The following is a 27,294-nucleotide window of genomic DNA, read 5'->3' on the forward strand; positions in this document are numbered from 1 at the left end:
CATTCATGACTTATTTACATGAAAACAAAATTACATATCCTTTATATCTAATCCATACACCAACGACCAAAAACACCTACAAACACTTTCATTCTTCAATTTTCTTCATCTAATTGATCTCTCTCAAGTTCTATCTTCAAGTTCTAAGTGTTCTTCATAAATTCTACAAGTTCTAGTTACATAAAATCAAGAATACTTTCAAGTTTGCTAGCTCACTTCCAATCTTGTAAGGTGATCATCCAACCTCAAGAAATCTTTGTTTCTTACAGTAGGTTATCATTCTAATACAAGGTAATAATCATATTTAAACTTTGGTTCAATTTCTATAACTATAACAATCTTATTTCAAGTGATGATCTTACTTGAACTTGTTTTCGTGTCATGATTCTGCTTCAAGAACTTCGAGCCATCCAAGGATCCGTTGAAGCTAGATCCATTTTTCTCTTTTCCAGTAGGTTTATCCAAGGAACTTAAGGTAGTAATGATGTTCATAACATCATTCAATTCATACATATAAAGCTATCTTATTCGAAGGTTTAAACTTGTAATCACTAGAACATAGTTTAGTTAATTCTAAACTTGTTCGCAAACAAAAGTTAATCCTTCTAACTTGACTTTTAAAATCAACTAAACACGTGTTCTATATCTATATGATATGCTAACTTAATGATTTAAAACCTGGAAACACGAAAAATACCGTAAAACCGGATTTACGCCGTCGTAGTAACACCGCGCGCTGTTTTGGGTTAGTTAATTAAAAACTATGATAAACTTTGATTTAAAAGTTGTTATTCTGAGAAAATGATTTTTATTATGAACATGAAACTATATCCAAAAATTATGGTTAAACTCAAAGTGGAAGTATGTTTTCTAAAATGGTCATCTAGACGTCGTTCTTTCGACTGAAATGACTACCTTTACAAAAACGACTTGTAACTTATTTTTCGACTATAAACCTATACTTTTTCTGTTTAGATTCATAAAATAGAGTTTAATATGAAACCATATCAATTTGATTCACTCAAAACGGATTTAAAATGAAGAAGTTATGGGTAAAACAAGATTGGATAATTTTTCTCATTTTAGCTACGTGAAAATTGGTAACAAATTTATTCCAACCATAACTTAATCAACTTGTATTGTATATTATGTAATCTTGAGATACCATAGACACGTATACAATGTTTCGACCTATCATGTCGACACATCTATATATATTTCGGAACAACCATAGACACTCTATATGTGAATGTTGGAGTTAGCTATACAGGGTTGAGGTTGATTCCAAAATATATATAGTTTGAGTTGTGATCAATACTGAGATACGTATACACTGGGTCGTGGATTGATTCAAGATAATATTTATCGATTTATTTCTGTACATCTAACTGTGGACAACTAGTTGTAGGTTACTAACGAGGACTGCTGACTTAATAAACTTAAAACATCAAAATATATTAAAAGTGTTGTAAATATATTTTGAACATACTTTGATATATATGTATATATTGTTATAGGTTCGTGAATCAACCAGTGGCCAAGTCTTACTTCCCTACGAAGTAAAAATCTGTGAAAGTGAGTTATAGTCCCACTTTTAAAATCTAATATTTTTGGGATGAGAATACATGCAGGTTTTATAAATGATTTACAAAATAGACACAAGTACGTGAAACTACATTCTATGGTTGAATTATCGAAATCGAATATGCCCCTTTTTATTAAGTCTGGTAATCTAAGAATTAGGGAACAGACACCCTAATTGACGCGAATCCTAAAGATAGATCTATTAGGCCTAACAAACCCCATCCAAAGTACCGGATGCTTTAGTACTTCGAAATTTATATCATATCCGAAGGGTGTCCCGGAATGATGGGGATATTCTTATATATGCATCTTGTTAATGTCGGTTACCAGGTGTTCACCATATGAATGATTTTTATCTCTATGTATGGGATGGGTATTGAAATATGAAATCTTGTGGTCTATTATTATGATTTGATATATATAGGTTAAACCTATAACTCACTAACATTTTTGTTGACGTTTTAAGCATGTTTATTCTCAGGTGATTATTAAGAGCTTCCGCTGTTGCATACTTAAATAAGGACGAGATTTGGAGTCCATGCTTATATGATAGTGTGTAAAAACTGCATTCAAGAAACTTATTTTGTTGTAACATATTTGTATTGTAAACCATTATGTAATGGTCGTGTGTAAACGGGATATTTTAGATTATCATTATTTGATAATCTACGTAAAGCTCTTTAAACCTTTATTGATGAAATAAAGGTTATGGTTTGTTTTAAAATAAATGCAGTCTTTGAAAAACGTCTCATATAGAGGTCAAAACCTCGCAACGAAATCAATTAATATGGAACGTTTTTAATCAATAAGAACGGGACATTTCAAAAACTTACAATAATAACCTTCAATTTATCTTGGGACTTGAACCTTTATTATTATAAATAAGCACATAATAGTCAATTAAGTGTGTATGGATCAATATTGAGTGTGTGAGTATCATCCCTCTAGGCAAATGGACTCCTCATGCAACGAATGCATACCACAGTGACCCCCTTAGTTAAAAAATTCTTTTGGACTCCGGTTGTTATTTTGAACATACCACATGGACCCCCATGTAATTATATACCTATATCTAAAAGGTAAAGTGGAAATAAATAGTACTATTCATTTTTCTACTTTTCGAAAACTTAACCCCTTAACTTTCATTAAAATATAAATCGAATCCTCCACTTTATACGTATATTTTTCCCCAAATTTCACAAGCTTAACCCCCTAACTTTTATTAAAATACAAATCGAACCCCCACTTTACTAACTTTTTTTTTACTAATATTCAATTTTCACAAACTTAACCCCCTAACTTTTATTAAAATACAAATCGAACCCCCACTTTATACGTAAAGTTTTTTCAAATTTCACAAACTTAACCCACTAACTTTTATTAAAATACAAATCGAACCCCCACTTTACTAACTTTTTTTTTAAATAAAACCCGAACGCTAAAAGAAGCAACTTTCACAAAATGAACAACCCTTCAATGTTATGTCGAAAAAAATTCTTTTTTACAAAATAGATCAAGACTTTTTTTTTTAACTCGCATTCAAAACGGAGCCCCGGCGCGAAGCGAGGGCTCCACAACTAGTTTTGTCTATTTTGAGATATATTAAATTAATTGTTCATTTCAATAAATAGAAAAGAATAAGCTCAATTATGTCTTAATGTATATTGACAAGATTAAAGGAGAAAGAAAAATTAAGGACAAAAAAGTACAGTACTTTTGTGATATTTCTTTAAACTGTGACATTTTTTGTGGGTGACAATAAGCAAGGTTGTAAAAGTCGCGAGTCGGTGACGCATCGGTCGAGACCTAAAAAGGACGCGTCGACCGAGTTGGGGGACGCGTCGTGGACTCATCGGTCGTTGACCAACGTTGACTTTATTAATAATTTCTTAAATATATATTTAGATATACATAAAATAGTTGATTATATACCATAAATTTCTTAAATAAGAACTTGAATTTAAAAACAATCAAACTTCAAACTCAATTAATGTTACCAAGTACATAATCAGTAAGGAGACAGAAAAAAGAGCGACTCAAAAAATGAAAACAAACACTAATTTTAAAATATATTAGATCTTGACGAAAATTTGATTGACTTTGACCATTTTTGACCAACTTTGACCGTCTTTGACAGACTTTGACCGAACTTTTAGCTTTGACCGTCTTTTGAGTCGTTTTCAGAAAAAACGGGACGGAGAACCTAAAAAAACGACGCGTCGGCCGACTTTTACAACACTGACGATAAGTATGGGACGGATAAAGTACTAAAGTAAAAAAATGAGAATGAATCCCCTAATATACTAAATGGCGTGGGTATGTCTCATCTGACACAAACCACAGCCCAAAACATGTATAAAACGACATCCCGCCAAACTCAACTCAAAAAACTCCAAAACATCCCCTCAACTATAATCAACTTATAAAACCTACACCAAACTCTAAGGGGGTAAAACATAAATTCTCTTACTTAAAATAAAAATTTCACCCAAACACTTCGACAGCCCGTATTTTCCTGCTCGCCGCGAGTTAAATTCCACCGACCACACCGTTACACTCGAAATATTTTTATGAACAAAACGAAACTAACTACGTTCGAAACGGAGACTTCTTAAAAAACACTGAACACAACGACAACCCGTATCTTCCTGCTCGCCGCGAGTTAAATTTTTACGACAGCACTGTCAGACTCGAAATAATTTTATGAACAAAACGAAACTAACTACGTTCGAAACGGACACTTTTTAAAAAACGCTAAACACAACGACAGCCCGTATCTTTCTGCTCGCCACGAGTTAAATTTTTTCGACAGCACCGTTAGACTCGAAATAATTTTATGAACAAAACGAAACTAACTACGTTCGAAACGGACACTTTTTAAAAAACGTTAATGAAATCTACAATGGCACTTAACACATGGCCGTTTTTCCTTCTGTAAATACCTAAAGCTACATTAAATATGAATACGCTGGCCGAAAGCCCCCGCCGCATCTGGACTAGTTAATTTCTAATGACGATTACAATAAACTAAATTATCATTATCATTGTGGTCGGTGGCATTTAACTCGGAGCGAGGAGAAAGATACGGACTGTCAAAGGCTTTGGGTGAAGTTTTCATTTAAGTAAGAGAATTGACGGTTTACACCCCTGAAGGTTGGTGTGATTTTTGTAAGTTGGTTATTGTTGAGGGAGGAAGAATGAAAATTGCAAGTGTGAGATGGGTGGGTGAAGAATGTCGTTTTGATCCTCTACAAACGACCAAAAGTTTCAGGACAATTAGTATATGTATAAAATAAAATAATTTTTCATTTAAGTAAAAGATACGGACTGTCAAAGGCTTTGGGTGAAGTTTTCATTTAAGTAAGAGAATTGACGGTTTACACCCCTGAAGGTTGGTGTGATTTTTGTAAGTTGGTTATTGTTGAGGGAGGAAGAATGGAAATTGCAAGTGTGAGATGGGTAGGTGAAGAATGTCGTTTTGATCCTCTGCAAACGACCAAAAGTTTCAGGACAATTAGTATATGTATAAAATAAAATAATTTTACTATTCATAGATCTTTTATTTTTTTTAACAAGTATTCGGTCGGCCCGCTTCGCTGGGCCCAAAATCGCTAGCCTGGAAGGAGAGAAAAAAAACACCTCATGCAAGAATTGAACCTGCACCCATCTATAAACAATAAAGGCCACCAAGCCACCCAGCCACTTATGTCTTTGTGTTATTATTTTACATTGTTTAATATATATCCCTTAAAATTAGAGGGTTGGGCAAAATTAAAAAGGTAATCAAAAGGGGATGAAATTTAACATAATGTAAAGACCGGGGGGTAAGGTGACAAAATTGCGAAAAAGTTTTAAATGAATAGTTCCATTTTTTTTTGACTTTTTGTGTTTTCTAATTGAATATATATATATATATATATATATATATATATATATATATATATATATATATATATATATATATATATATATATATATATATATAATTATTAATCAAAATTATTTATAGTTGTATAATTAATCTCTCAAAATAAAAAATTATCAAGTATTAATGTAACTGATTAACATGCGATGTTAGCAACTAAATGAATCAAATCGAGTGTCCCGACCTGCCCTTCTTTTCACCTCTTTTCAGCTTGATTATATCTCTTTTCAACTTGGTTATATCAACTTTAATTCCCCTCCACCTCTTTCTATCTCTTTTCATCTTTTTTTAATGTTATTACTAATTTTTTTTATTTATAAAAACACGTTTTTTTAATACAAATTGATGGTGACCGACAGTCTGGCACTCTTAGGTTGACAAAACATTAATCGTTGAAGCTTAAGTCCAATGAGGCTCATTTCTTAACATGGCCCAACACTACCACGCACCTACCCATAATCAAGATATGTTGACATGAAGAGGTGCAAGCCAACAAGCTAAAACCTGTTTTCGGTTTTTAGAAAATCGGTTTTCTGAAAACCGGATTCGGTTAATTGGTTTTGTTGGTTTTCAATGTTCAGAATCAGTTTTCAGTTTTCTCTAGGATTCAACTTCGGCATAAGTATATAACATAAATAAAAATGTAAGTCTCTTCTAAGAGTATGCAGTACAACTTGCTTGTTGATAGCACGGTTGTAGTCTTTTCATGATGATCTCCGTAAGCTTTACGTTGTCGAAGTGGTTGAATGAAAGCGCCTGTTGAATGAAAACTTTGTAAAAGCTTCGCGAAGTGCATCATTATAATATATAATAACCACACCAGCCGAACCAATAGTAGCTTGTGACGTATCTTGACTCACCACTCAACAAGAACCATACTTATGAGTCCTTAATGTAGTTTGTAGTGTTATGCAGGGTTAAAAAACTTCTCACATCTCTTACAATGGGTCTTTCTCACCTTATCATTTATAACACACAAATCATAATAATTAGATCAAATATCCGATTCTCAGTTAGTTGTTTTAATATGCACAACATCATGAATACTTCCAACGCAAGCGAAACCGGAACCTAGAGTGTGTGAGTGATCCATAATAGCATAAAGATCAGAGTATTATATATATAGCGAGAGAGATCAGAGAAATTAGAGATATATTTGAGAGTATTGTTCATGTGTTTTCAACCAAACCTAATAACATTTATTTATACTGAATTTTGTGGGAGTAACATGTTAAAAAACCTAAAAAGACTGCGTGTGCGTGCGTGGTATATATTCGATGCCAACAACTTGCCTTTCAAAAAAAAAAAAAACCTAAAAAGACTAAAAAGGGCTATATAGTCATTTGTAACGTTCAACTGAAAACCGATTTAACCGGTATTTAAAAAAAATAATAATAAAGAAAAAAGGAAGAAAAAAAAAAAAAAACCGGTCTTGTTAAAAAAACCGGTCAAAATGTTTATGGAACGCCGAAGGTCGATGTGGTCTCCGGTCACTATTATGAATCTCAGGCGACGAATACTCCTTGTGTATTATAAGAAAAGTGGTGGTCGACGTGGGGTGTCATTGTGCCTTTTCTTCTACGTTGGTTTCCAGCGAAGGAAGTGGTGTTCGACACGTGGCCGGTCATCAACGGGGTTGTGTTCTTCATTAATTGCTGATTATTATCAAAGGTTTCAAATGGTTTTCGATGATAACGTTTGCTTGTAGTATGCGTCACACTGTTTATTTCACGTTCATTGCGAATCTGTTTCATGGTTTTTGTTGTTTAAATGTACTTGGTTGTGTACAGTTCACAAATGGTATTTGAGTCTTGGTTCACATGTAGTACGGTAGTGTAGTTAGGTTCAACTCGGTTTATGTCAAGATCCAAGTTCAAGTTATAAGCAATTTTCAACGGTTAGTTTATAAACTAGTAAAATGGGCTCGCGCGATGCCGCGGGACCTTTCAGGTTGTATATTCATAGTTAATGGAGCGTTATGTATTTACAGAAGTAAAAACGTTTTACTACGGGTGTTTTTAAATACATGTAGTTAGTATCTAATGTACCTAATGGCCTTTTTAACGGCATGAAGATCGTGTAAAAAAAAAAGGGAAACAGAATTATCGATATGATGTAGTTAGTTTGGGGAGTTTATTATAGGTTATGGAACACTGATCTAAATACACGTAATTAGCGTTTTTTTTTTTTTGGAAGTGTCCGTGTCGCGTATAGTTAGTCTCGTTGTGTTCGTTAGATTTTTTTGAGTTGAACGGTGGGTTCGAAAAAAATTAACGCGAGCCGAGCGGGAAGATATGTCCCGTTGAGTATTGAATAGAATCCGAGGTATTTAGCGTTTTTTTAGAAGTGTCCGTTTCGCGTATAGTTAGTCCCGTTGTGTTCGTTAGATTTTTCTGAGTTGAACGGTTGGTTCGGAAAATTTTAACGCGAGTCGAGCGGAAAGGTATGTCCCGTTGAAAATATTGGTGAAGTTTAATTAAGTTTTCTTATTAAAATATTGATTTTACACTTGATACCCCTGGTTTGAGGGTTGGGATGTAACTTTTTACATTTTTTAGGGGGTGTTTTGTATTTTTTTTTTTCTCCTTTTTTCCTTGTTGTCGTTTTTGGGGGGAATTGGGTGGGGGTTGGGATAAAACGACCAAAACGACCAAAATTTTAACGCGAGTGGAGCGGAAAGGTATGTCCCGTTGAAAATATGGGTGAAGTTTAATTAAGTTTTCTTATTAAAATATTGATTTTACACTTGATACCCCTGGTTTGAGGGTTGGGATGTAACTTTTTACATTTTTTAGGGGGTGTTTTGTATTTTTTTTTTCTCCTTTTTTCCTTGTTGTCGTTTTTGGGGGGAATTGGGTGGGGGTTGGGATAAAACGACCAAAATTGGGGTGTTGGTTAGTATATATGGGAATTTCTTTTTTAGCTATCTAGATCAAGTTCAATTTGGTGTTTCACTTGGATACTAATATTGACTGTAATTTCAGACAGTTTCATTGACAATATTTGGAGTTGGCATTGGAACCGAATTGCAGAAAACATTCTGTCTTGGACCGAATGGTGGCCGATGACTCTGGGTCATGATTATTCTTGATTAATTGTATTTTTTTTTTCTTTAAAGACGACCCGCAGCCACATTGATGCTCTTTTTCTTCCTTCATTGTTCCTCAAAAAGTTAATAAACTCTGATGATTAACATTGCTTTGAAAACCTAACTGTCATGGTAAAAAGCTTCAAAACCAAATCCAAAACGTATTACAATATGCACCTCTTTTCTGGTCCACCACAATGGTTTCATGCGATTTAAAACACGGACATAACTCAAGCAGCTCTGCACAAAACTTGACAGTCATGTGAACAAACAAGCTTTTACCTTACTAATATTTCTACCAGTAAAATATTTTTATTTTTATATCTAGAGCAAGAAAAATCTTCTGAAAAATGCGGCACCCCAACCCAAACAAGGACACCCAGTTATGCTCGGCTAAGCATGAGGCGTAAACAAGGTTGCAAAACTTGCTTCTCGGAAATTACTCGATCTGGACTTCGAAGGGTGTAATCAGGAACTCAAGTGCATTAATTTGATTGAATTTTTTATACATTTAAATACGAGTAATAAGTTTCAAAATTATGTGTAAATATTGAAACAAAACATAAACATAAACGTGAACGTCAACTTTAACATAATTGTGTAAAACATAAACATAATCGTTCATTTGTTAAAAACTCTAAAATCTCGGTTTAAATTTAAATTCGTATCAAAATGTTGACCAGTTTTAACTTTGACAGCTTTAACCAGCTGATTTTGACTAATTAACCAATGGTGAGCGATTAATGAAACGGATTTTAAAAAATCGGATCAGTTTGTTCTTAAAAAGCAGTAATTGGGGATTAATTAGGGTTTTTAACAACACTAGGCGCAAGAGACAATTTCAAAAACATGCTTCTGATTAAAACAACTATCTATGTTATAAGATTTTTTGTGGCTGCATCACATTGAAAGCCACAGATACAACAAAACTACAAAATATGTACACAAGTTTTGATGTCTAATAATACCTCACTACATACAGCATAAGCTGCACAACTAGTCAACTACAACTTGTACTATTAAAACCTTGTGAACACTATCTGCATTTGTTAAGCTAATATGGAAAAGTAACACCATTCTACAAGCCTGATTGCTCAAATGGCACTCTCACAAATAACTGACCGTGCAGGGTTACAACAGCTGAGGTTTGATGAGGATCAATTCTTGATGGCAAGTTTACAACCTATATCATAAAACAATATTGAAAACAATTTCTCAATTGCATATACTATATGATGATCTAGCATGCATATTCATCTGTGGATGCAAAAATCGCTACTTGGGGAATACTGAGTTAGTTGGGACTTTGATTTTTATATGAAAGAAACTGTATGCGTAAATATATACAAAAAATATATAAACATAAACATTATAATTGTCTAGAAACATAAACATAATCTTCATTTGTTTAAAAACTCTAAATGTCAACTTTGATTCATATTATAATTATAATGTTGACCAATTTTGACTGAGTAAATCCGATTTTTGACCCATTGACCTACGTTGACCAATTGATTATCCGGAATTTGGAAACTCGGATTGGCCAGTTCCTAAAAAGGAGTAATTAAACTTCAAAAATGTGTTGTCGGATATTGTAGGCATACCTTTTTAAAAGGAGAAACACCCCATGGATTGTCAGGCTGTTCTGGTTGACCAGTTATAACCAACCGACCAACTGGATCAGACTGCACACGAACCTGGTTCCGTTCCCCCACACACAAAAAAAAATTATTCAGAAAAATATTGTGAACTGTTTCGAACACAAGGCTCTATTTTGTGGTTATTACTATTACTATTATGATTATGATTAATAATTATAAAATTAACTAGTCCGGTCCGGCCCGCGCGATGCGTCGGGGTCTTTCGGCCCGCGTATTCATATTTAACGCAGTTTTATTTACAGAAGGGAAAACGGCCCATGTGTTATGCGTCGTTGTTGGTGTCGTCGTCTTTAGTCTTTTTTAAAATCTGTTTGGTTCAAACGTAGTTAGTTTCTTTTTGTTGATAAAATTATTTCGAGCCTGATGGTGTTGGCGAAAAAATTTAACTCGCGGGGAGCAGGAAGATACGGGCTGTCGTTGTGTTTAGCGTTTTTTAAAAAGTGTCTGTTTCGAACGTAGTTAGTATCGTTTTGTTCATAAAATTATTTCGAGTCTGACGGTGCTGTCGGAAAAATTTAACTCGAGACGAGCGGGAAGATACGGGCTGACGTTGTGTTAGCATTTTTTAAAAAGTGTCTGTTTCGAACGTAGTTAGTTTCGTTTTGTTCTCGAGTTTAACGGAGTGTTTGGTGAAATTTAAATCGGAGCGAGGAGAAAAATACGGGATGTCGAAGGGTTCGGGTGAGCTTTATATTTTAAGTTAGGGAATTGACAGTTTACCCCCTAGAGTACAGGGTATTTTTTGTAAGTGTGTAAAAGTTTTTTTGGGTTTGGTTGATTGTCATTTCATATGGTGGGGGTGGCCAAAACGACCACAAACCCCCCCTGGAGTACAGGGTATTTTTTTTAGTTAGGGAATTGACAGTTTACCCCCTTGGATTACAGGGTATTTTTTGTAAGTGTGTAAAAGTTGGTGGGTGGGTTGGGGGGTGGGGGGGTGGGGGGTGTTTTGCCTTTTTTGGGTTTGGTTTTGGTTGATTGTCGTTTCATATGGTGGGGGTGGCCAAAACGACCACAAACCCCACCACAATTAGTATATGTATAATTAATTAATATTATATTTATTATTACTATTGCTATACTACAATACTATTGTTAGTTTTGTTAACTATTTGTTATCGGGTAACAAAGATTGAAACAGGGGGGAGTTTTTTGATGAATCTTTTACCTCTTCACGCAAAAGCCCCGGAACCAACGCATACACCTCAAAGCAATCCTTCTGTACAGTCAGAATACAAAACCAGTTAATTAAATACATTTAAACAATACGATAAAATCCCTTTAATATTTTCAATAAGAGTCAACCAACCACATCAGTTTCATCAATAAAAGAAATTATCAAACAAATAAAAAAACATACAAAGTAACTTACAGTTCTCTGCACATTAATTTTCACCCAATCAGCAGGAGGACCAAGATCCACAATCGGCGAATCGAATCTGAAAAATTCATTACAGAAGAGTATATGTAAGGTGATAGCAGCAAATGTAGTCAATTCGAGCGATTTTATAATCTTAACATGGTCATTATCTTCAGAACTGACAGTTATTTATTTCAAAAAATAATCCAGATTTACAAACAACGTTGAAAATATAAAAGTCAAAAGAGTAACAAGATATCTCAACTGTGGTCTTGACGGTTTCATGCGTGCAACATTGACAACTTGTTCAACTGAAGATGGTTTTTTACGCTTCAGCAAACCTAATTAGCAACATAATAACCAAGGAAAATAGTCAAATACAGACACACATTTAAGAATATGTGTCATATAATATGAATCAATGCAAACGTACCAATGGCTTGCTTTTCACGCTTCAGAGTCATATTTGAAGTTTTATCCTGCAAATAGAAGGTGAAGATGTAATAAATAGATGCGTCCAAGTTCAACGAGTAAAGATATGAATAATGAATTTAATAAAAAATTAATTAATATGACGGATAAAAAAGGTAACATACCTTGATGATTGGATCACCAACTTCACCATTACCAAGATTACGCTGAGAATGCCAACCTTGCATTGCTCGAGCTGCTGCATCCCGCCTGGCCCTTCCTGATCCAGGTGTTTGAATTTGACTAGTCTAAAAAACAAGAATAACATAAGGCAGAGGGCAAACAACAACAACAACAACAACAACAACAATAAAACCCAATACCACATGAGTGGTATATGGGGAGGTGAGATGTAGACAATGCTTCCCCTATCCGAGAATAAAAACAAGTCATTTCACTCTCAAAAGTAGAGAAAGTCCTCCCTCTCTCTATTCGACGGATAAAGAGATTGCTTCCGAGTGGACCTCCGGCCATTAAGTAGGAAATTTTTGTTAAAGAAATAGTAAAATAAAATTAAAAATAAAATTGAGACGCCATGAAAATGGTAGAATCAAATTTCCAAGGGTTTTAAATCCTGCCTGGAATTCAAAGGTTCAAATAAGAACCAAACAAGATCGCGAGAACTATGAGAAGACTCTTAAATTGAGTTAACCAACGTAAAATTGATTACTTTCTAGCATGCAAAACTGAATTTGTATATATACATATACATATGGAAGTGAAGTATCATAAATTTGCAACAGGACACCAAAAGTTTTATAAAGGAACACTTAGAAATATAGGTGTTTAATATGAGAATCTATTAAATGTTTAATACGATAATCGATTATATTAAATTCGAAGTACCTGTTTTAAACTGGACGTAGGTTCTGCACAAGAAGTATTAAATGGTAACACACCTAAGCTCATCATATATTTCTCATATTCAAGCAATGCCTGCAAAAAAATGTGTAAATAACTTGATAATGAAGAAACTCAAAGGAACCTAATTGAGGAATTACTTAATATACAATCCTAACCACACTTGACTAGTAATAAATATAACTATACATACTGAGCGACATGAAGTACATTTGCACATCGAGTGTGTAAGGATCGCATAGCCCAAACACAATGTCCTGCAATATAAGCCCAAGAGTCCATCCTTATTCTAAAACCAATTGGTGATAGATGGACTTTCCCTTAGACTTATATACATACATTTGTTTTTATCCCATGACCGATGTGGGACTTTGGTTTGCACCCTTACAAACCTCCCCTCAAACCTAAGTCCATCTAGGCCTCCCCTCCAATGATAGTCTGGATCCAACCTTTACCGCCGCCAACTCGGAACTCTCAACCTGGTGGGAGGGCAGGGAGATTTCGATACAAGGCTTCCGGGATCAACTCATCGTGCCAGGGTCCCCCTCGAACGAGAGCTGGGTCCACTCATCGCTGCTCAAGACCGAGGGGTGCGCCACGTCGCTGCGTGCGCTCAGGGGTGCGCCCACTGCGCTGTCCACCACATCGGGGCTATAGCCTAGCTCTGATACCACTTGTTAGGATCGCATAACCCAAACACAATGTCCTGCAATATAAGCCCAAGAGTCCATCCTTATTCTAAAAACAATTGGTGATAGAGGGACTTTCCCTTAGACTTATATACATACATTTGTTTTTATCCCATGACCGATGTGGGACTTTGGTTTGCACCCTTACAGAGTGTCCAGAAAAAATAATAACCACAGACAGGTGACCACGTTAAATAGATGATAAAACGGTGAAATAGTAACCAATTATCAAAGGGTAACTATATAAAGAATAATCACAAAAAATCAAGTAGTTTACAAGATGTTACATGTTTTCTAGATTACATATTTTCTTGTTAATAACTTCAGTGCAATTTATTTTGTAGTTATCTTACAGTTTGACAAGATACCTTTCCTTCTTATTGTGGGAGAAAACAAACAAAACAACAAAACTACAAAACCACAATAGAACAGAAGTAACAACAATTAACTAACGACATACGTTAATCCTAAGTATTTGTAGTGAATAGGCACAATATCTCACACTCTCATTTAAGCAAGCATATTCAGACATACATTTGTGACGCTAAACTTCGAAGCTTGGTATGCCGAATTCACATATAATGATATGTTCAGGTTTCTACAAAAATAATTTATGATATTACCCATTAAATCAGACTAAACCAAGAACAAACATCACTAAGGTCCCACCAAGTCTTATTTGCCTCAAAAATGACATGATCATGATGCATTCTTTCGTGCAACTAAAACAATCTAGAAAGACTTACGAATAAAGAGAACAAACGCATCGTATCAAAAGAACTTTTCGACATGACAACTGCAAGCACAACAAGCCTACCAATTTAAATTGTAGGTAGATGGTTATGTCTGTAATATCATTATGTGCACCGGTATACTTGAGATTAAATAATGTTATGTGACTTGTGTCAAAAAGTCTTTTAATTAGGATCACCATTAGTTATGTAAAAGATCGTAAAAAACATAATTCCTAGCGATGCAGTCAAACACACCCAACTGAAGTAAAGTAAGAAACGAGAACACAAAAGATAACTTCAGCATGAAATTGCTACATTATATCAAGGCAAGACAAGCATTAGACTTTAATCATACAGTGCAAATGTAAGAAGGTTCAAGTAATTAAGCAATCACCTTCTCATAAAAACACCGGAATGTCCATGAGACAGTAGTACACGTCCTGTCCAAAAGGAAACATAAGTGTTAATGAGATTATTGGTTTCTGAACAAAGTCAGGCGCTTAGAATTTTCAGAAAAAGAAAAAATGGCAATAAGCTACAATCGTTTCCGTAATTAAGTGACATCAACTGAAAGTGAAAGGGATGAATGGTTATACTATGCCATATTATTTCAGAAGCATAAAGAGGACCTATTGGGCTTCTTGTGTATACAAATGCAATCAGTGTGGGCGGATCTTTACCAACTTAAAAATCTGCAAACATTGTTGTAAAACTCGAAATTACTCGGAGAGTAACCGGCGATTACTCAGTTTTTGGAGAGGTCAGAGTAATCAAAATCAGTCAAAATCGGCCAACCCTTACTCAACGAGGATTAGTAGGCTATTACGTGGGATTAATGGGTCAACATCTGATTGCTAGTTCAACATCCGGTTAATCGATCACCATAAAGTTCGGGAGTAATCGGATTCTCGGGATTGGTCTGTCACGAAGGATTAATCGTACAAAGTCAAACTTAGTCAACATCCGACTACTGACCGAGTACTCCTTATTTGACCGATTACTCCCTACAATGTCCTGACCGATTACTGACCCATTACTCCCTGATTAGCGACTTTTGCAACCTTCATTGCAAGGGGTGCAGAAATTGGAATTACTCGGCGAGTACACGGTTTATGCAACTTAGGGAGTACTCCACGAATAAAATCGGTCAAAACGCAAACAAAATTCGGTATTACTCGGAAAATCGGGTGAAATCGGTGAAAGTCAAACTTGATCAACATCCGAGTACTCCGAAGTTGCCGAGAACTCCCTAAAAGTCCCGACCGAGTACTCCATGAGTAGCAATTTTTGCAACCTTGATTGCAATAATCGTATATATTTATTATAAATTATAATTATAATATATAATATATATCTATATAAAAAAAACATAAAAAAATTGCAGCATTTATGCAGGAGGTATATGAATATAGCAGGTAACACAAAATAATGAAAAAGGGCCAAGTGATGGTGAAAGCAACCACATTATAATTATAACTAATACTAACAGTGGTGAGCCTGCCACTGTTGCCTGCCACTGTGAACAGTGGCAGGCCTGTAATTTTGGACCCCTCCGGGGGTAAAACCAGTTAAATCACAAACGTTAACCGATCGACACCATCCCGCAGCGAAGCGCGGATCCGTTTTCCTTGTTAACATCAAAGGACAACATAAGTAACATCCAAGTTCCTCATGTACTTGCCTCTTAAAATCCAACATAAGACTTGGACATGCAAAATTAGGTATATTTTTAAAACTATTAAAACCATAAGGGGGGAATAAACAAAAACCTGACAAAAGCTTTTGATGCTTACTTTGGTGGATTAAAAGCTTCTCCCACTGTTCGCCACACTTTGCCTGCTGTTATCTACGAGTGTGCAAATGAATACAGATGTGGTTAAAAAAAAAATTTAAACAAAATCATAAGAAATGAAGTGTGACTCAAAGCAAATACGCAAATGGCTTAGAAATAATTCATGTAACAACAAATAACTGTCAATGCCTCTTTCGATTACTACAAGGAGTATCCACATATTATTTTTTACAATTTTTTTGTTGTATTGGTAAGACGAAATATAAGCACAACTAAAGTCAACTCATTATGGATAAGCTACAATAGATATATAGCAGAAGCTGCAGTTTCTACAAGTAAATTTAACTGTGTGAGCTAAAATAATATACAAATTAAGTTATTAACATATGGAAATCCCCTCATTTAAACGCATAAACTTAACCATTAAGCAGTTACACAAATAAATGTCCCTAACAGCATATCATACAAAGCTACCCTTACACATACTGCAAAATGAATATCACCACATATAGCTTCAACTTTAAAAGCTCCTAAACATTACACAAGGCACTCATAATAAAAACAAAAACAAATAACACATAACACATAAAATATATAGAACCGGAGGCATACATAATCGTAGCCACCATTCCTTATAACCGATCTCCATAACCTGACATAAAACAAATATTATTAAAAAAAAAAATCAATTCAACTACAATAACAAATTACTGATTATTAAATATATCAGACTACTTGGTGAAGTTAGATAACAACTCACTTAAGACAATTCAATGGCTCTCCATAAAATTTAGGAGGTTTAAACTCCAAAAACCTTTCTTTATGAAAAACCTCAAGCTCTTTCATAAATGCAGCTTGTTCTTCCTCACTTCCTGATTCATCTTCGATGCTCGAATTCGGATCCAACAGAAATGACTTCACGTTTTGCACCGTCTTAATTCCATCATCATCATCGTATGCCAGATGTCGCTGTTCAACTGCCACGTCATCCCCCTCCGTTGCCACGTCATCATCTTCCACTTCCGCCTTTATTTTGCTGCGTCGTTCGCCGTTTACTACTGGAACTGAGTTCGATTGATTCGGAGAGGTGCTGTTGTGGACGGTTGATTTGAATTCGTTATCGCTAGGGTTATGTTGGTCGGTTTTAAGAACCATTTCGTCAGTAGTAGTAATTAGGGTTTCGTTAGGTGTGGAATGTAAGATACAGAATTAGATGGTAATTAGGGTTTTCGTCAGTAGCAGTACTGGTTGTCTCCCTCGCAAAATCAAAATATGGCCGGATGAATTTGCTGAGGAATCAACAAAACAAAGACCCACAATTTTAATAAAAAAGAGCAGATTACACCGTTACTCAACTTGGTTTCTACACAATTACACACTTCATCCTTTATTCTTACAATTTTTTTTAACCCTGTTAAGTTAATATAAAAATCAAAATTTCATATTTATCTTTATATGGAGCAAAACGCCAAAAAAAAAAAAATTATAAAAATCGTAATTTCTTAATAAGGTAATATCCATTTTTTCATTGCCCGTAAAAATGTATAATTTTAATTTTATGCAGTAAATGGATTACGATTTAAAAATCATTGAAATTGAGGTATTTTTTACACCGTGGCGTTTTTTTTTTTTTTTTTTTTTTTTAATAGTGTATCTCTTCAATTTTCAAATGCAACGGAGTATTATAGCTGAAATCAAAGAATGTTAACTCCTATTTGAATATGGCTGCTGAAGATAATGAGAAAGAATGTAATATAAAGGTACATTATTATGGGTATTTTCGAATGTATAATATGACCTATAATGGTGGTGCAACTGTTAGTTTCAACGATTATAATTTTAACAAGCTTTGTGGTTATAAAGAATTCTCTCATAAAGTTGAATCCATTCTTGACGTGGTCTGTGAAAGCAAGTATTATCGCATACCATTCGCATACCATGTAAAGGTATAGTGATAAGACCCTAGATGCATGAATGCGTTTGAACGATAAACCACATGAATGTAGAGAGAAATGGTCAACAAGTCAAGATTATATTATACGGCTCTCTTGAATACATTATATAATGGTGGCTATCATTAGCTAATCTAGGGATTCTTTGATCCTTTATGTAGCCCTCATCTAAAGGATCATCCATAAGGCTAGGAAAACTCGTTTTTCTCCTTTCCAGGGTTCAACCAATCTCCCCCCATGTAACAACCCTATTTTTTTTCCCGTTACTTCTATTTAACTTTCTGTTAGTTAATCTTAATGGCGATTATTTAAATTTTGTGTGTTCAGCTTAATAAATACATACTTAATCCTAGGAGGATTACTATAATTAATATGATTAGATATTAATTGAATAATTATTTTCGGATATTGAAATCCGAAGGAAGCGATACGGTTTCGATAACTGCAAAAGTTGTTTTTCGGACTTGCGAAACACTCGGAGTAATTATTGAAAATTATTTTAATAATTATTAACTTAGAAAAATATAATTAATTTAATAATATTTTAATAAATTAAACTTTGTGGATTTGTTTAAACGTCTGGTTAATGTTCCGAGAATTCGGGTTCGGTAAACGACAACTAGAAACGAGCCCACACGAGCATACAAATTATCAAAACGAGCCCATGGACACCCCATGGGGTACCTACGGCCGAAGGCCCCATTAGGGGGTTCCCTTTGATTTATTTTCGGCCATTATTTGATTACTAGGGATCCATTAGCTTATTTAGACCCTAAATAAAAACACCACTGCAAGTTAATTGTCATCATAGCCTAATTAAAGATAAAAACACATTCGTTATTTCTTCTCTCCTCCCTCTTGCTCGTCGATCACCATCTCCACCATATCACCATCCATTACTAAAAATTAACACTTGCTTCTTTGATCAAAGTTCTTGCTTGCATCTTCCTCTACACATAGATATAAAAAATTTGATTGTTTGAGGCATAAAACATGTAACCCTAATTCTTAAAGTTCACATTTTTGATGATTACATATGTATTTAGTGTCTATTGCTCAAGTCTATATGTTTATACTTGATTACATTCGTTAAATTGCTCGATTGCTATGTTCATGTTAAATCCCGAATTTGAAACTTGACTTAACAGAAACTTGAACTTATAAGATGTAAAATATTATTGCATATTTGAAAATATCTCGAAAACTATTAATTTTAGGCTTAAGAGTCATGAATTTTTGTTATGTTATGCTCCCGTTATGACTAGTTGAATTTTCGACTCGTTTATTGCATGAATCTGAAATCTGGTCAAATTGTGTTGTGTTATGGAATATGAATTGATCACAATCTGATAGATTATAAAAAATCATGCATGTTAGACTAAGATATCACTTGAATTGGATTCTTAAAACTCGTTTTATGCTCAATTGAGTATTCGTGACAACGTTTGGCGTTTGTAACATTGAACATAGTTGTATTATTAAATGCTTTGATTTCTAGAACACATGCTTTTGGAATTTGAAAATTATATGTTTAGTACTTGACTTTTCATGTAGATATTGCATCCTAAATGTTCCTAGATGTTGAGATATATGTATTCAAAAATGACCACCTGAATGGGACCGAATCTGTCTAGAGTGCACACAAAATGGCATAAAATGAGATAGGAGTTGTTTTGAGACTTGGCCTTATGATATGTTAATATTGGGATGTTAAGAATAAAATTACATTTGTATGTCAACATGTAAAACCTTATGCATTGTGTGCTATATGGGTCGTAAAACGCTATGTCTAGAATCTGTCCAAATCAGAACACCGGACTATTGGTGCAAAACTGTATAAATTGGCTAAACCAAAAGCTTAGCCCTTTTTACAACTTAAATTTTGGGATGTTTGTGATCATCTCTCACTGGCCCTATGTGTTTTACATTTTTCTAGAATAAATGATAAATGTTCTAAAAATGGTGCGTTGTGTGCAAGTTGAACTATATGTACAAATCTATGGCTTACATTTTGGAAAAGGTAATTAAATGATCTAAACATGTACCAAGTGCCATATTTTCAGGTTGTATACATTTTTATTTATGTGCGTTTGTTTGTGTACCGTTGCCATGAAACTACATGACTAGTATGCTGGAAACACTATAACGATAAACTGAGGTCTGAACGTTGCATATTGACTTAGGTTTGACTCCATGAGCATTATTACATGACCTACTGATGTGTTTGAATTAGGTTGACCATCATTGACCAAGTTTGACTTTTTTTGACTTGCATGAACTTTGTGAATTATGGGTTGACTTTTACTACTTAATCGAGTCGGTCTGAGCAATAGGACAACTAATACTATGAATCAACTACTATTTGGAATAGACTTATGTGACAACCTATATATGTCTCTAGGTTTCTTTAGACGGTTGTAACCGTCTTCTTTACTTGTACTTACCGTGTTACTTATTGAGCACTCAAGGTGAGTTCACAGTCCTACTTTTACTGTTTTATAAACTTTTGGGATGAGATACATGTCGCTTTGAAACTACTTACATTTTTAGACACGATGTTTTAATCTACGTAATTGTTGAGTCCCTAAAGTAATTAAGGATTTAATTATAACAAAATAGCAAATATGTACACTAAAGTGATGTGCAGCCAGCACGAGTTTGTTTATGTAAAGAAAGCAAATATTGTTGTGTCGAGTGTTTAGTATGTTGCCTGGTCAACTAGCAAAAGGTAACTCTTCAGTTAGCACAGGATGTGTGCCCAGCAAATCAAGAATATCAAGTGACTCAGCATAGAAGAACCAGCATAGCTGGTAAACAGCTTACTACACAAGACAGCTATGCTCCATTACAAGCATAGTGGTTTTCTGAGTGGTCTACATCAATTGTACTATTCAACAGACATGTGTTATTCTTTGTCAACGCCTAGGGAACACAACACTTGCCGGGGTAAGAATGAGCTTATGTGAAGTCACGACTGACTTTTATCCGGTACATTCCTTCCCCGATGTGCACTCGAATGTTCTTTTAGTCAGTTTGCCTAAGTTTGTCCGGGAGAATGCATTCCTCCCCGGACCGTTATGCCGATTGAGTTCCAGACAGAACGATATTAAGCTATGGAAAAGATGTCTTATCGATACGAATTATTATGCGTATCATCATTGACCAAAGCCCAATAAGGAATGACACGTCAGCATGGTCAGACCCATGCACAACACAAACCCCAGTGTTTGCCTATAAACATGGTACTGTTATTTCCAAGACAAGAGACACATGATAGGTCCAGTGTTGTAAATCTCCCGAGATCTCCCCGAGATCACCCCCGAGATCTCGTTTTTAGAAGGCAACCGAGACGAGATGTTCATCTCCCGAGATTTCTCGGTCATTGGGGTCAAACTTAGTCAAAGCCACGATTTCTCGAATTTTGTTGCTAATTTGTAAGATTTTTTTGTAAAATTCGTAATTTCTAAGATTTTCTCGCTCATTTCTCGGATATTTTTGTAAAATCTCGTAAAAACGTATATAAATATACATATATTTATTTTTTTATGTATATTTTTATTAAAAAAACTCTAAAGTCAACGTAAGTCAACGTCCGAGATCTCCCCGAGATTATTCCGAGATGCCGAGATCTCCCTAAAAAAGTCCAAACGAGATCTCCCCGAGATCCGAATTCTCCAACCTTGGATAGGTCACATCACAATAAGTGAGACCTCATACTTTCTCTCTCTAGAAATATTCCCTCGCGACTCATCAACTCAGCTCGCTCCATATCTGAGTCGAATACATCCAGATTAATTGTACACCACCCCTTCGAGATCCTCATCTCCAACTGGATTATTCACGGTATCCTGACCGGAGAGCAAACACTAATCGCCAACATCTCACCCAAATAAATATCGGCACTTAAGATTATTGACGGGAACCGTCTCGTTAACGGCTTATGGAAATACGCTTGATCATAAGGTAAATGATCTGTTACGAGATCGTACACTCGTAATGATGATTGCGTTTTTTTTAATGAATGGTTATATGTTATGTAAGAATAGCATAAGATTGGAAACATTAAAAAAAAACAAGATAATAGAATGCAGATGTGGAAGCAACTTTATTTATTTTGATTTCTCTATATTAGGATTTAGCAACGTGAATAGTTGAATACAGAGGCCTCCATTTTCCCTTTTCTTTGGTTACATGACCCTATTTATATAAAACTATCCATATACATGTAGGAGTAGGACTCCTTGTAAACATAGGACTCTTTTTATTACTCCGTATCTTTTATTATTCTTTATAACTTTTACAAGAAGTAATAGATATTTGAATCCAACCCAAATTCCTTGTTTCTCGGATTCGGTTTCGGATCACTCCTCCCCTTCTCCGGCAAAAGTGATCGACATAAGTTTTTTCAATTAACTTTTGATACAAAGATGTATTATTGTGAGCAGGATCATCCCCAATCAACATAGCTAATTTCCATGTTAACATCCATAGGAGCAGATATTGAGTTACTAACTGACCAAACTCATTTGTTACTTAAATACAATATCTTTTCTATACATGCAAACACCTTTGAACATTGTAACACTTTAATTCTTAAAAAAATATTTAAGTTCAAAAAATATTTAAGTTCACACAGATCTTTATTCTTGAATTTAGTGTTGAGAAACAGTTTAAACATGCAAATTTAAGATTCATTATTTTTTATTCTTTGTTATAACTATATCATTAACATAAACCAACAATGCCACAAAAAAGGTGGCATTTGTTTATTGTTACAATCTGCATCTTTTTGGTTGCTGGTGTTAAAATTGTCTATTTGTTAATCTAAATTTCAACTTATGTATTGAATACTCCGTATGTTGAAATAAGGTAACATGAAAGTATAAAATAAAGCATTACACCCGTAGTACTGTAGTAGTATAAGTTAAAGCATGAACAAGAGCTCAGTGTAACTAACCTAAAAGTATCATTAATAATAATATTGCACACTCACATAATGTTTGCTTTACATTCATTTCCCCAGCTTTTCCAAAATGTACTCTTCAGAAACAGGATATACAACAACCTTTCCTGTAGCTCTATTAGTTTCAAGGTAAGCAAATGCTTCTTTCACCCGGTCAAACGGAAAAGGACCGTTCTGGTCAATCACCGCCTTCACCTTCCCACTCTCCAAATACGGGTTCAGCTTTGTCAACACCGAACCATTTGAGGTCACAACAAACCTGAACCCTGGTGGTGTCACTGCACCTGTTAGAACCACCACACTACCCCCTTCCTTCACCACCTTCGCTGCTTTTTCCCCTTGCCCTGCACCCAAACAATAATCATCTCAATTTTTTTATTTTTGGTAAGCGAGGAAACCCTCCTATGAACGAACACATTGGCTCCCCCTAGAAGGTAAAAGCTCGGGTAATCATCTCAAATTTCATACATAAATAAAAATTAGTGGTTAATAATCACAAAAAAAAAAAAAAAAAAAAAACACTTTTACTGTTGGTACGTATTTCGTGAATCCCTAAATCTGTATTCGTTAACGTATAATTTGGTCCGTAGTAATAAACATTGTGACTATTCAATATTAGTTATCGTATGTTAAACGTTTTAAATCAATAGTTAAACTAGCCTTACAGTCGACCGACTGAGTCAACCGATCGACTATGGACTCTGTCCAAATTCCGCCTCGAGATTGTGTTAGGTTGATTCTAAGATCCGTTAAGAACATCTACAATTACTATGTGTATGATTCTTAGATCGATCAAACTTCAAACAACTACTTACCAATTGCATCATAGACAACATCATATTTTTCAGGCAGTTCTTCAAAGTTCTCTTTGGTATAATCAATTGCCAAATCAGCACCTAAACTTTTCAGCAACTCCAGTTTTGGTGTACTAGACGTGGCAGCTACTTTCGAAGCACCAAATACTTGTTTCGCAAGCTGCATCATTAAATGTTATCAATCAATAACCATAAGCATTACCAATTTAAACTATTTAACAATTTAAATTTGTTATACCTGAATAACAAGAGATCCAACTCCACCAGCACCATTTAAAACAAGGATCGATTTACCTTCTGAGAAACCAGCTCTCTCTAGACCTTCATATGCAGTCTCAATTGCAAGAGGTAAACTAGCAGCCTGAATAAAATCTAAGTTCTTCGGTTTCAAAGCCAATAGTTTTTCTTCGACCGCAACATACTCAGCCAAAGAACCTGACTGTTTAGGTCCGTCTAAAGCTTTTTCGTGTACATCTCCATATACCTCATCTCCTACTTTCAATCCCTTTACTTGCTTTCCTACTTTAACCACTACACCTGCCACATCGTATCCTGGAACCGTCTGTACCGATACAAATAACTCATTCAGAGCATATGTTTAATCAACCAAACAAAACCACAAACAACAAACAATCATATACAACTAATACAGCAAAAGGCAAATGACAATATACTATTCATTTAGCCTGTGTTGTTCATTATACTTTTTCCAGTATGTTTTTGAAAGGGAGCGCTGTTAAAAAAATAAGTATATACAGTATTTATTTGTAAGTTAGAATTTATATTTGTTTTCTTCAAAATCAATAGTCTTCCATCTCAAAATAATTGTTCATCTTACTATCTATATGTACAAAAATAATTAGAATTTATATGGTCCATAAATAAATAATTGTCTAATTGCCACATTACATCTGAAATTAGACTAAGGGAGTATCAGATTGGACTAAGGGAGTGTGAAATTTTTTACTAAACTAAACCTACAAGAATTTATAATTACAAGTCCTATTAATAACTATAATTATTAAACAATATGACGTTTATATAACATTACCGGTAGAGCTGAATCAGTGGCCTGAAATTTACCATATCTTCTTTTAAAATCAACAGGATTAAGAGCAGCAGCAACAACTTTAACCAAAACCTGATCATCGTTAACATCAGGCACCGTTACATTAGCCGAATATTTCAATACATCAACGCCACCATATTCATCGTATACCCACGCTTTCATCTCCGACGGAACAGTTTCCGAATCTACCGCCGTTTCAGTTGCAGAACTCGAAGAAGAACTTGCAGAAACTCGTAAACTTGAGTTCATCTTCTTCTGGTTGAATTTTGAGGTTTTGTGATAGAAATGAGAGTTTAGTTTGGTGTTGATGGAAGATGGTGGTGTGAATGTAGAGAGAGAAAGTGAGGGTTTGGAGGATGAGGAGAGAGAAAACGGTGGCTGGAGACGGAGAGTACTTGTGGAGGAGCTCAACAAAGCTTCCATTGTGTAGTCACTGTGGGTATTGTTGGTTTGTATTGGTACCAATAAATGGGCAGATTCATGATAGTGTTCGTTACCCTTTCTACTGGTTTTATATGGTCTTTATTTTGTTTCCATTTTCGATTTTTATTATTATTATTATTTTTTTTTAAGTTACTAGAAAATTCGATTTTATTATTTTATGCTTATGTTTTTGTTAGAAATTGCAATTTGCAGAAGTGATGGTTTTCCTTGATAAACTAGTTTTTTGGCCGGCGCTTTGCTGCGGGTGAAGGGAAAAATTTTGCTACAGTGCTCCCGTCACTATAGTAACCTTGTTGCTACAGTGATTTCGTTGCTACAGTGATTCGGTTGCTAAACTGATTTCTCACACGCGTCACGGCGTTAGACATCTGACGCGCTACAGGTGATGTCGTTGGCGGTGGTGGCGAGATGTGGTGGTCGGCAGAAACGACGGTGGTTTATGACAGCGGCGATTGGTTGTTGGAGCCGTCATTGATGGTAGGAATGGGGAAGAAATGGTTGCTTGGTTTTTGATTGTCAGAGGTTTTTAAAAGTTTTAATTGTAGAAGATGGAGAAATGATATGTTGTTTTTGACACATTTGGAGACGGGATTGTTTGAAGACTTTAAACTTCTAGCTTTTCTTTTTCCTTTTTTAAAATTTTTTGTTTTATTTTTTAGTCTTAAATTGTGATGAAAATGGAGGGATAAGTGAGATCTGGAAAAGTCGATAAGGAATTAGATTCGGCCGCGCGTTACTGCGCCAGCGGCGAAAGTAATTTTTTTTAGCTGGGAATTGACATATTGCATACTTTTTACGGTAATTAGTATAATATATAATAATTGTGATGAAAATGGAGGGATAAGTGAGATCTGGAAAAGTCAATAAGGAATTAGATTCGGCCGCGCGTTACTGCGCCAGCGGCGAAAGTAATTTTTTTAGCTGGGAATTGATATTATTCACACGCATTGCTACGTAAAATCGTTCGCAACAATACAAATGATTCATTATATATAAACACTTTTTCGGTAGTTTATAATTACAATACATATATCTAAAATTGATGTATTACGTATGAATTATTGATGTTGGTTATTAATTTAGGGAATAACCGTTCATTGTGAGGGAGAAGTAAAATTTATTAATTATTAAATAAAAAGTAATAAAAATTTAAAATAAATTTGTCTGCTAAATGTAAAGACCCGTCCTAATTCATCCGGACGAAGTCCATATCGATTATAAACGATTCACAACAGTTGATTACATCGCGAGGTACTTGACCTCTATATGATACATTTTTCAAACATTGCATTTGTCTTTGAAAAGACAATCTTTCATTACATCGAAAGTTGACGGCATGCATACCATTTCATAATATATCTAACTATAATTGACTTGATAATAATCTTGATGAACTTAACGACTCGAATGCAACGTCTTTTGAAATATATCATGAATGACTCCAATTGATATCCTTAAAATGAGCAAATGCACAGTGAAAGATTTCTTTCATACCTGAGAATAAACATGCTTTAAAGTGTCAACCAAAAGGTTGGTGAGTTCATTAGTTTAATATAAATAATCATTTCTATCATTTTAATAGACCACAAGATTTTCATTTCTCAGTTCTCATAAATATACTTCCCATGCATAGAGACAAAATACCATTCATATGGATTGAACACCTGGTAACCGACATTAACAAGATGCATATAAGAATATCCCTATCATTCCGGGACACCCTTCGGATATGATATAAATTTCGAAGTACTAAAGCATCCGGTACTTTGGATGGGGCTTGTTGGGCCCGATAGATCTATCTTTAGGATTCGCGTCAATTAGGGTGTCTTTTCCCTAATTCTTAGATTACCAGACTTAATAAAAAGGGGCATATTCGATTTCGATAA

At 34.8% G+C, this 27,294-nt stretch overlaps 2 protein-coding genes across 3 annotated transcripts; both read right to left on the reverse strand.

The window, feature by feature from the left end:
* Window positions 1-9,443: 9,443 nt before the first annotated feature.
* On the reverse strand, window positions 9,444-17,546 carry LOC139857394 (AT-rich interactive domain-containing protein 5-like). 2 transcript variants are annotated; one of them, XM_071846145.1, is made up of 12 exons: window positions 16,926-17,546; window positions 16,778-16,817; window positions 16,167-16,219; window positions 14,768-14,813; window positions 12,936-13,025; window positions 12,215-12,337; window positions 12,052-12,097; window positions 11,884-11,959; window positions 11,631-11,697; window positions 11,427-11,477; window positions 10,202-10,294; window positions 9,444-9,780 (listed from the first exon to the last, which is right to left on the reverse strand). In XM_071846145.1, the coding sequence occupies exons 1-12, from the start codon at window positions 17,318-17,320 to the stop codon at window positions 9,676-9,678; spliced, it is 1,185 nt and encodes a 394-aa protein (XP_071702246.1). In that variant the 5' UTR covers window positions 17,321-17,546; the 3' UTR covers window positions 9,444-9,675. The 2 variants fall into 2 exon arrangements, with proteins under 2 accessions (XP_071702246.1, XP_071702247.1); XM_071846146.1 differs by lacking the exon at window positions 10,202-10,294.
* A 5,428-nt stretch (window positions 17,547-22,974) lies between these two features.
* On the reverse strand, window positions 22,975-25,436 carry LOC139856893 (2-methylene-furan-3-one reductase-like). The gene is made up of 4 exons (XM_071845609.1): window positions 24,947-25,436; window positions 24,134-24,457; window positions 23,896-24,055; window positions 22,975-23,424 (listed from the first exon to the last, which is right to left on the reverse strand). The coding sequence occupies exons 1-4, from the start codon at window positions 25,385-25,387 to the stop codon at window positions 23,129-23,131; spliced, it is 1,221 nt and encodes a 406-aa protein (XP_071701710.1). The 5' UTR covers window positions 25,388-25,436; the 3' UTR covers window positions 22,975-23,128.
* Between the last annotated feature and the right edge of the window lie 1,858 nt (window positions 25,437-27,294).

This window comes from Rutidosis leptorrhynchoides, chromosome 7 (genome assembly GCF_046630445.1).
Source record: "Rutidosis leptorrhynchoides isolate AG116_Rl617_1_P2 chromosome 7, CSIRO_AGI_Rlap_v1, whole genome shotgun sequence".
Taxonomy (NCBI): domain Eukaryota; kingdom Viridiplantae; phylum Streptophyta; class Magnoliopsida; order Asterales; family Asteraceae; genus Rutidosis; species Rutidosis leptorrhynchoides.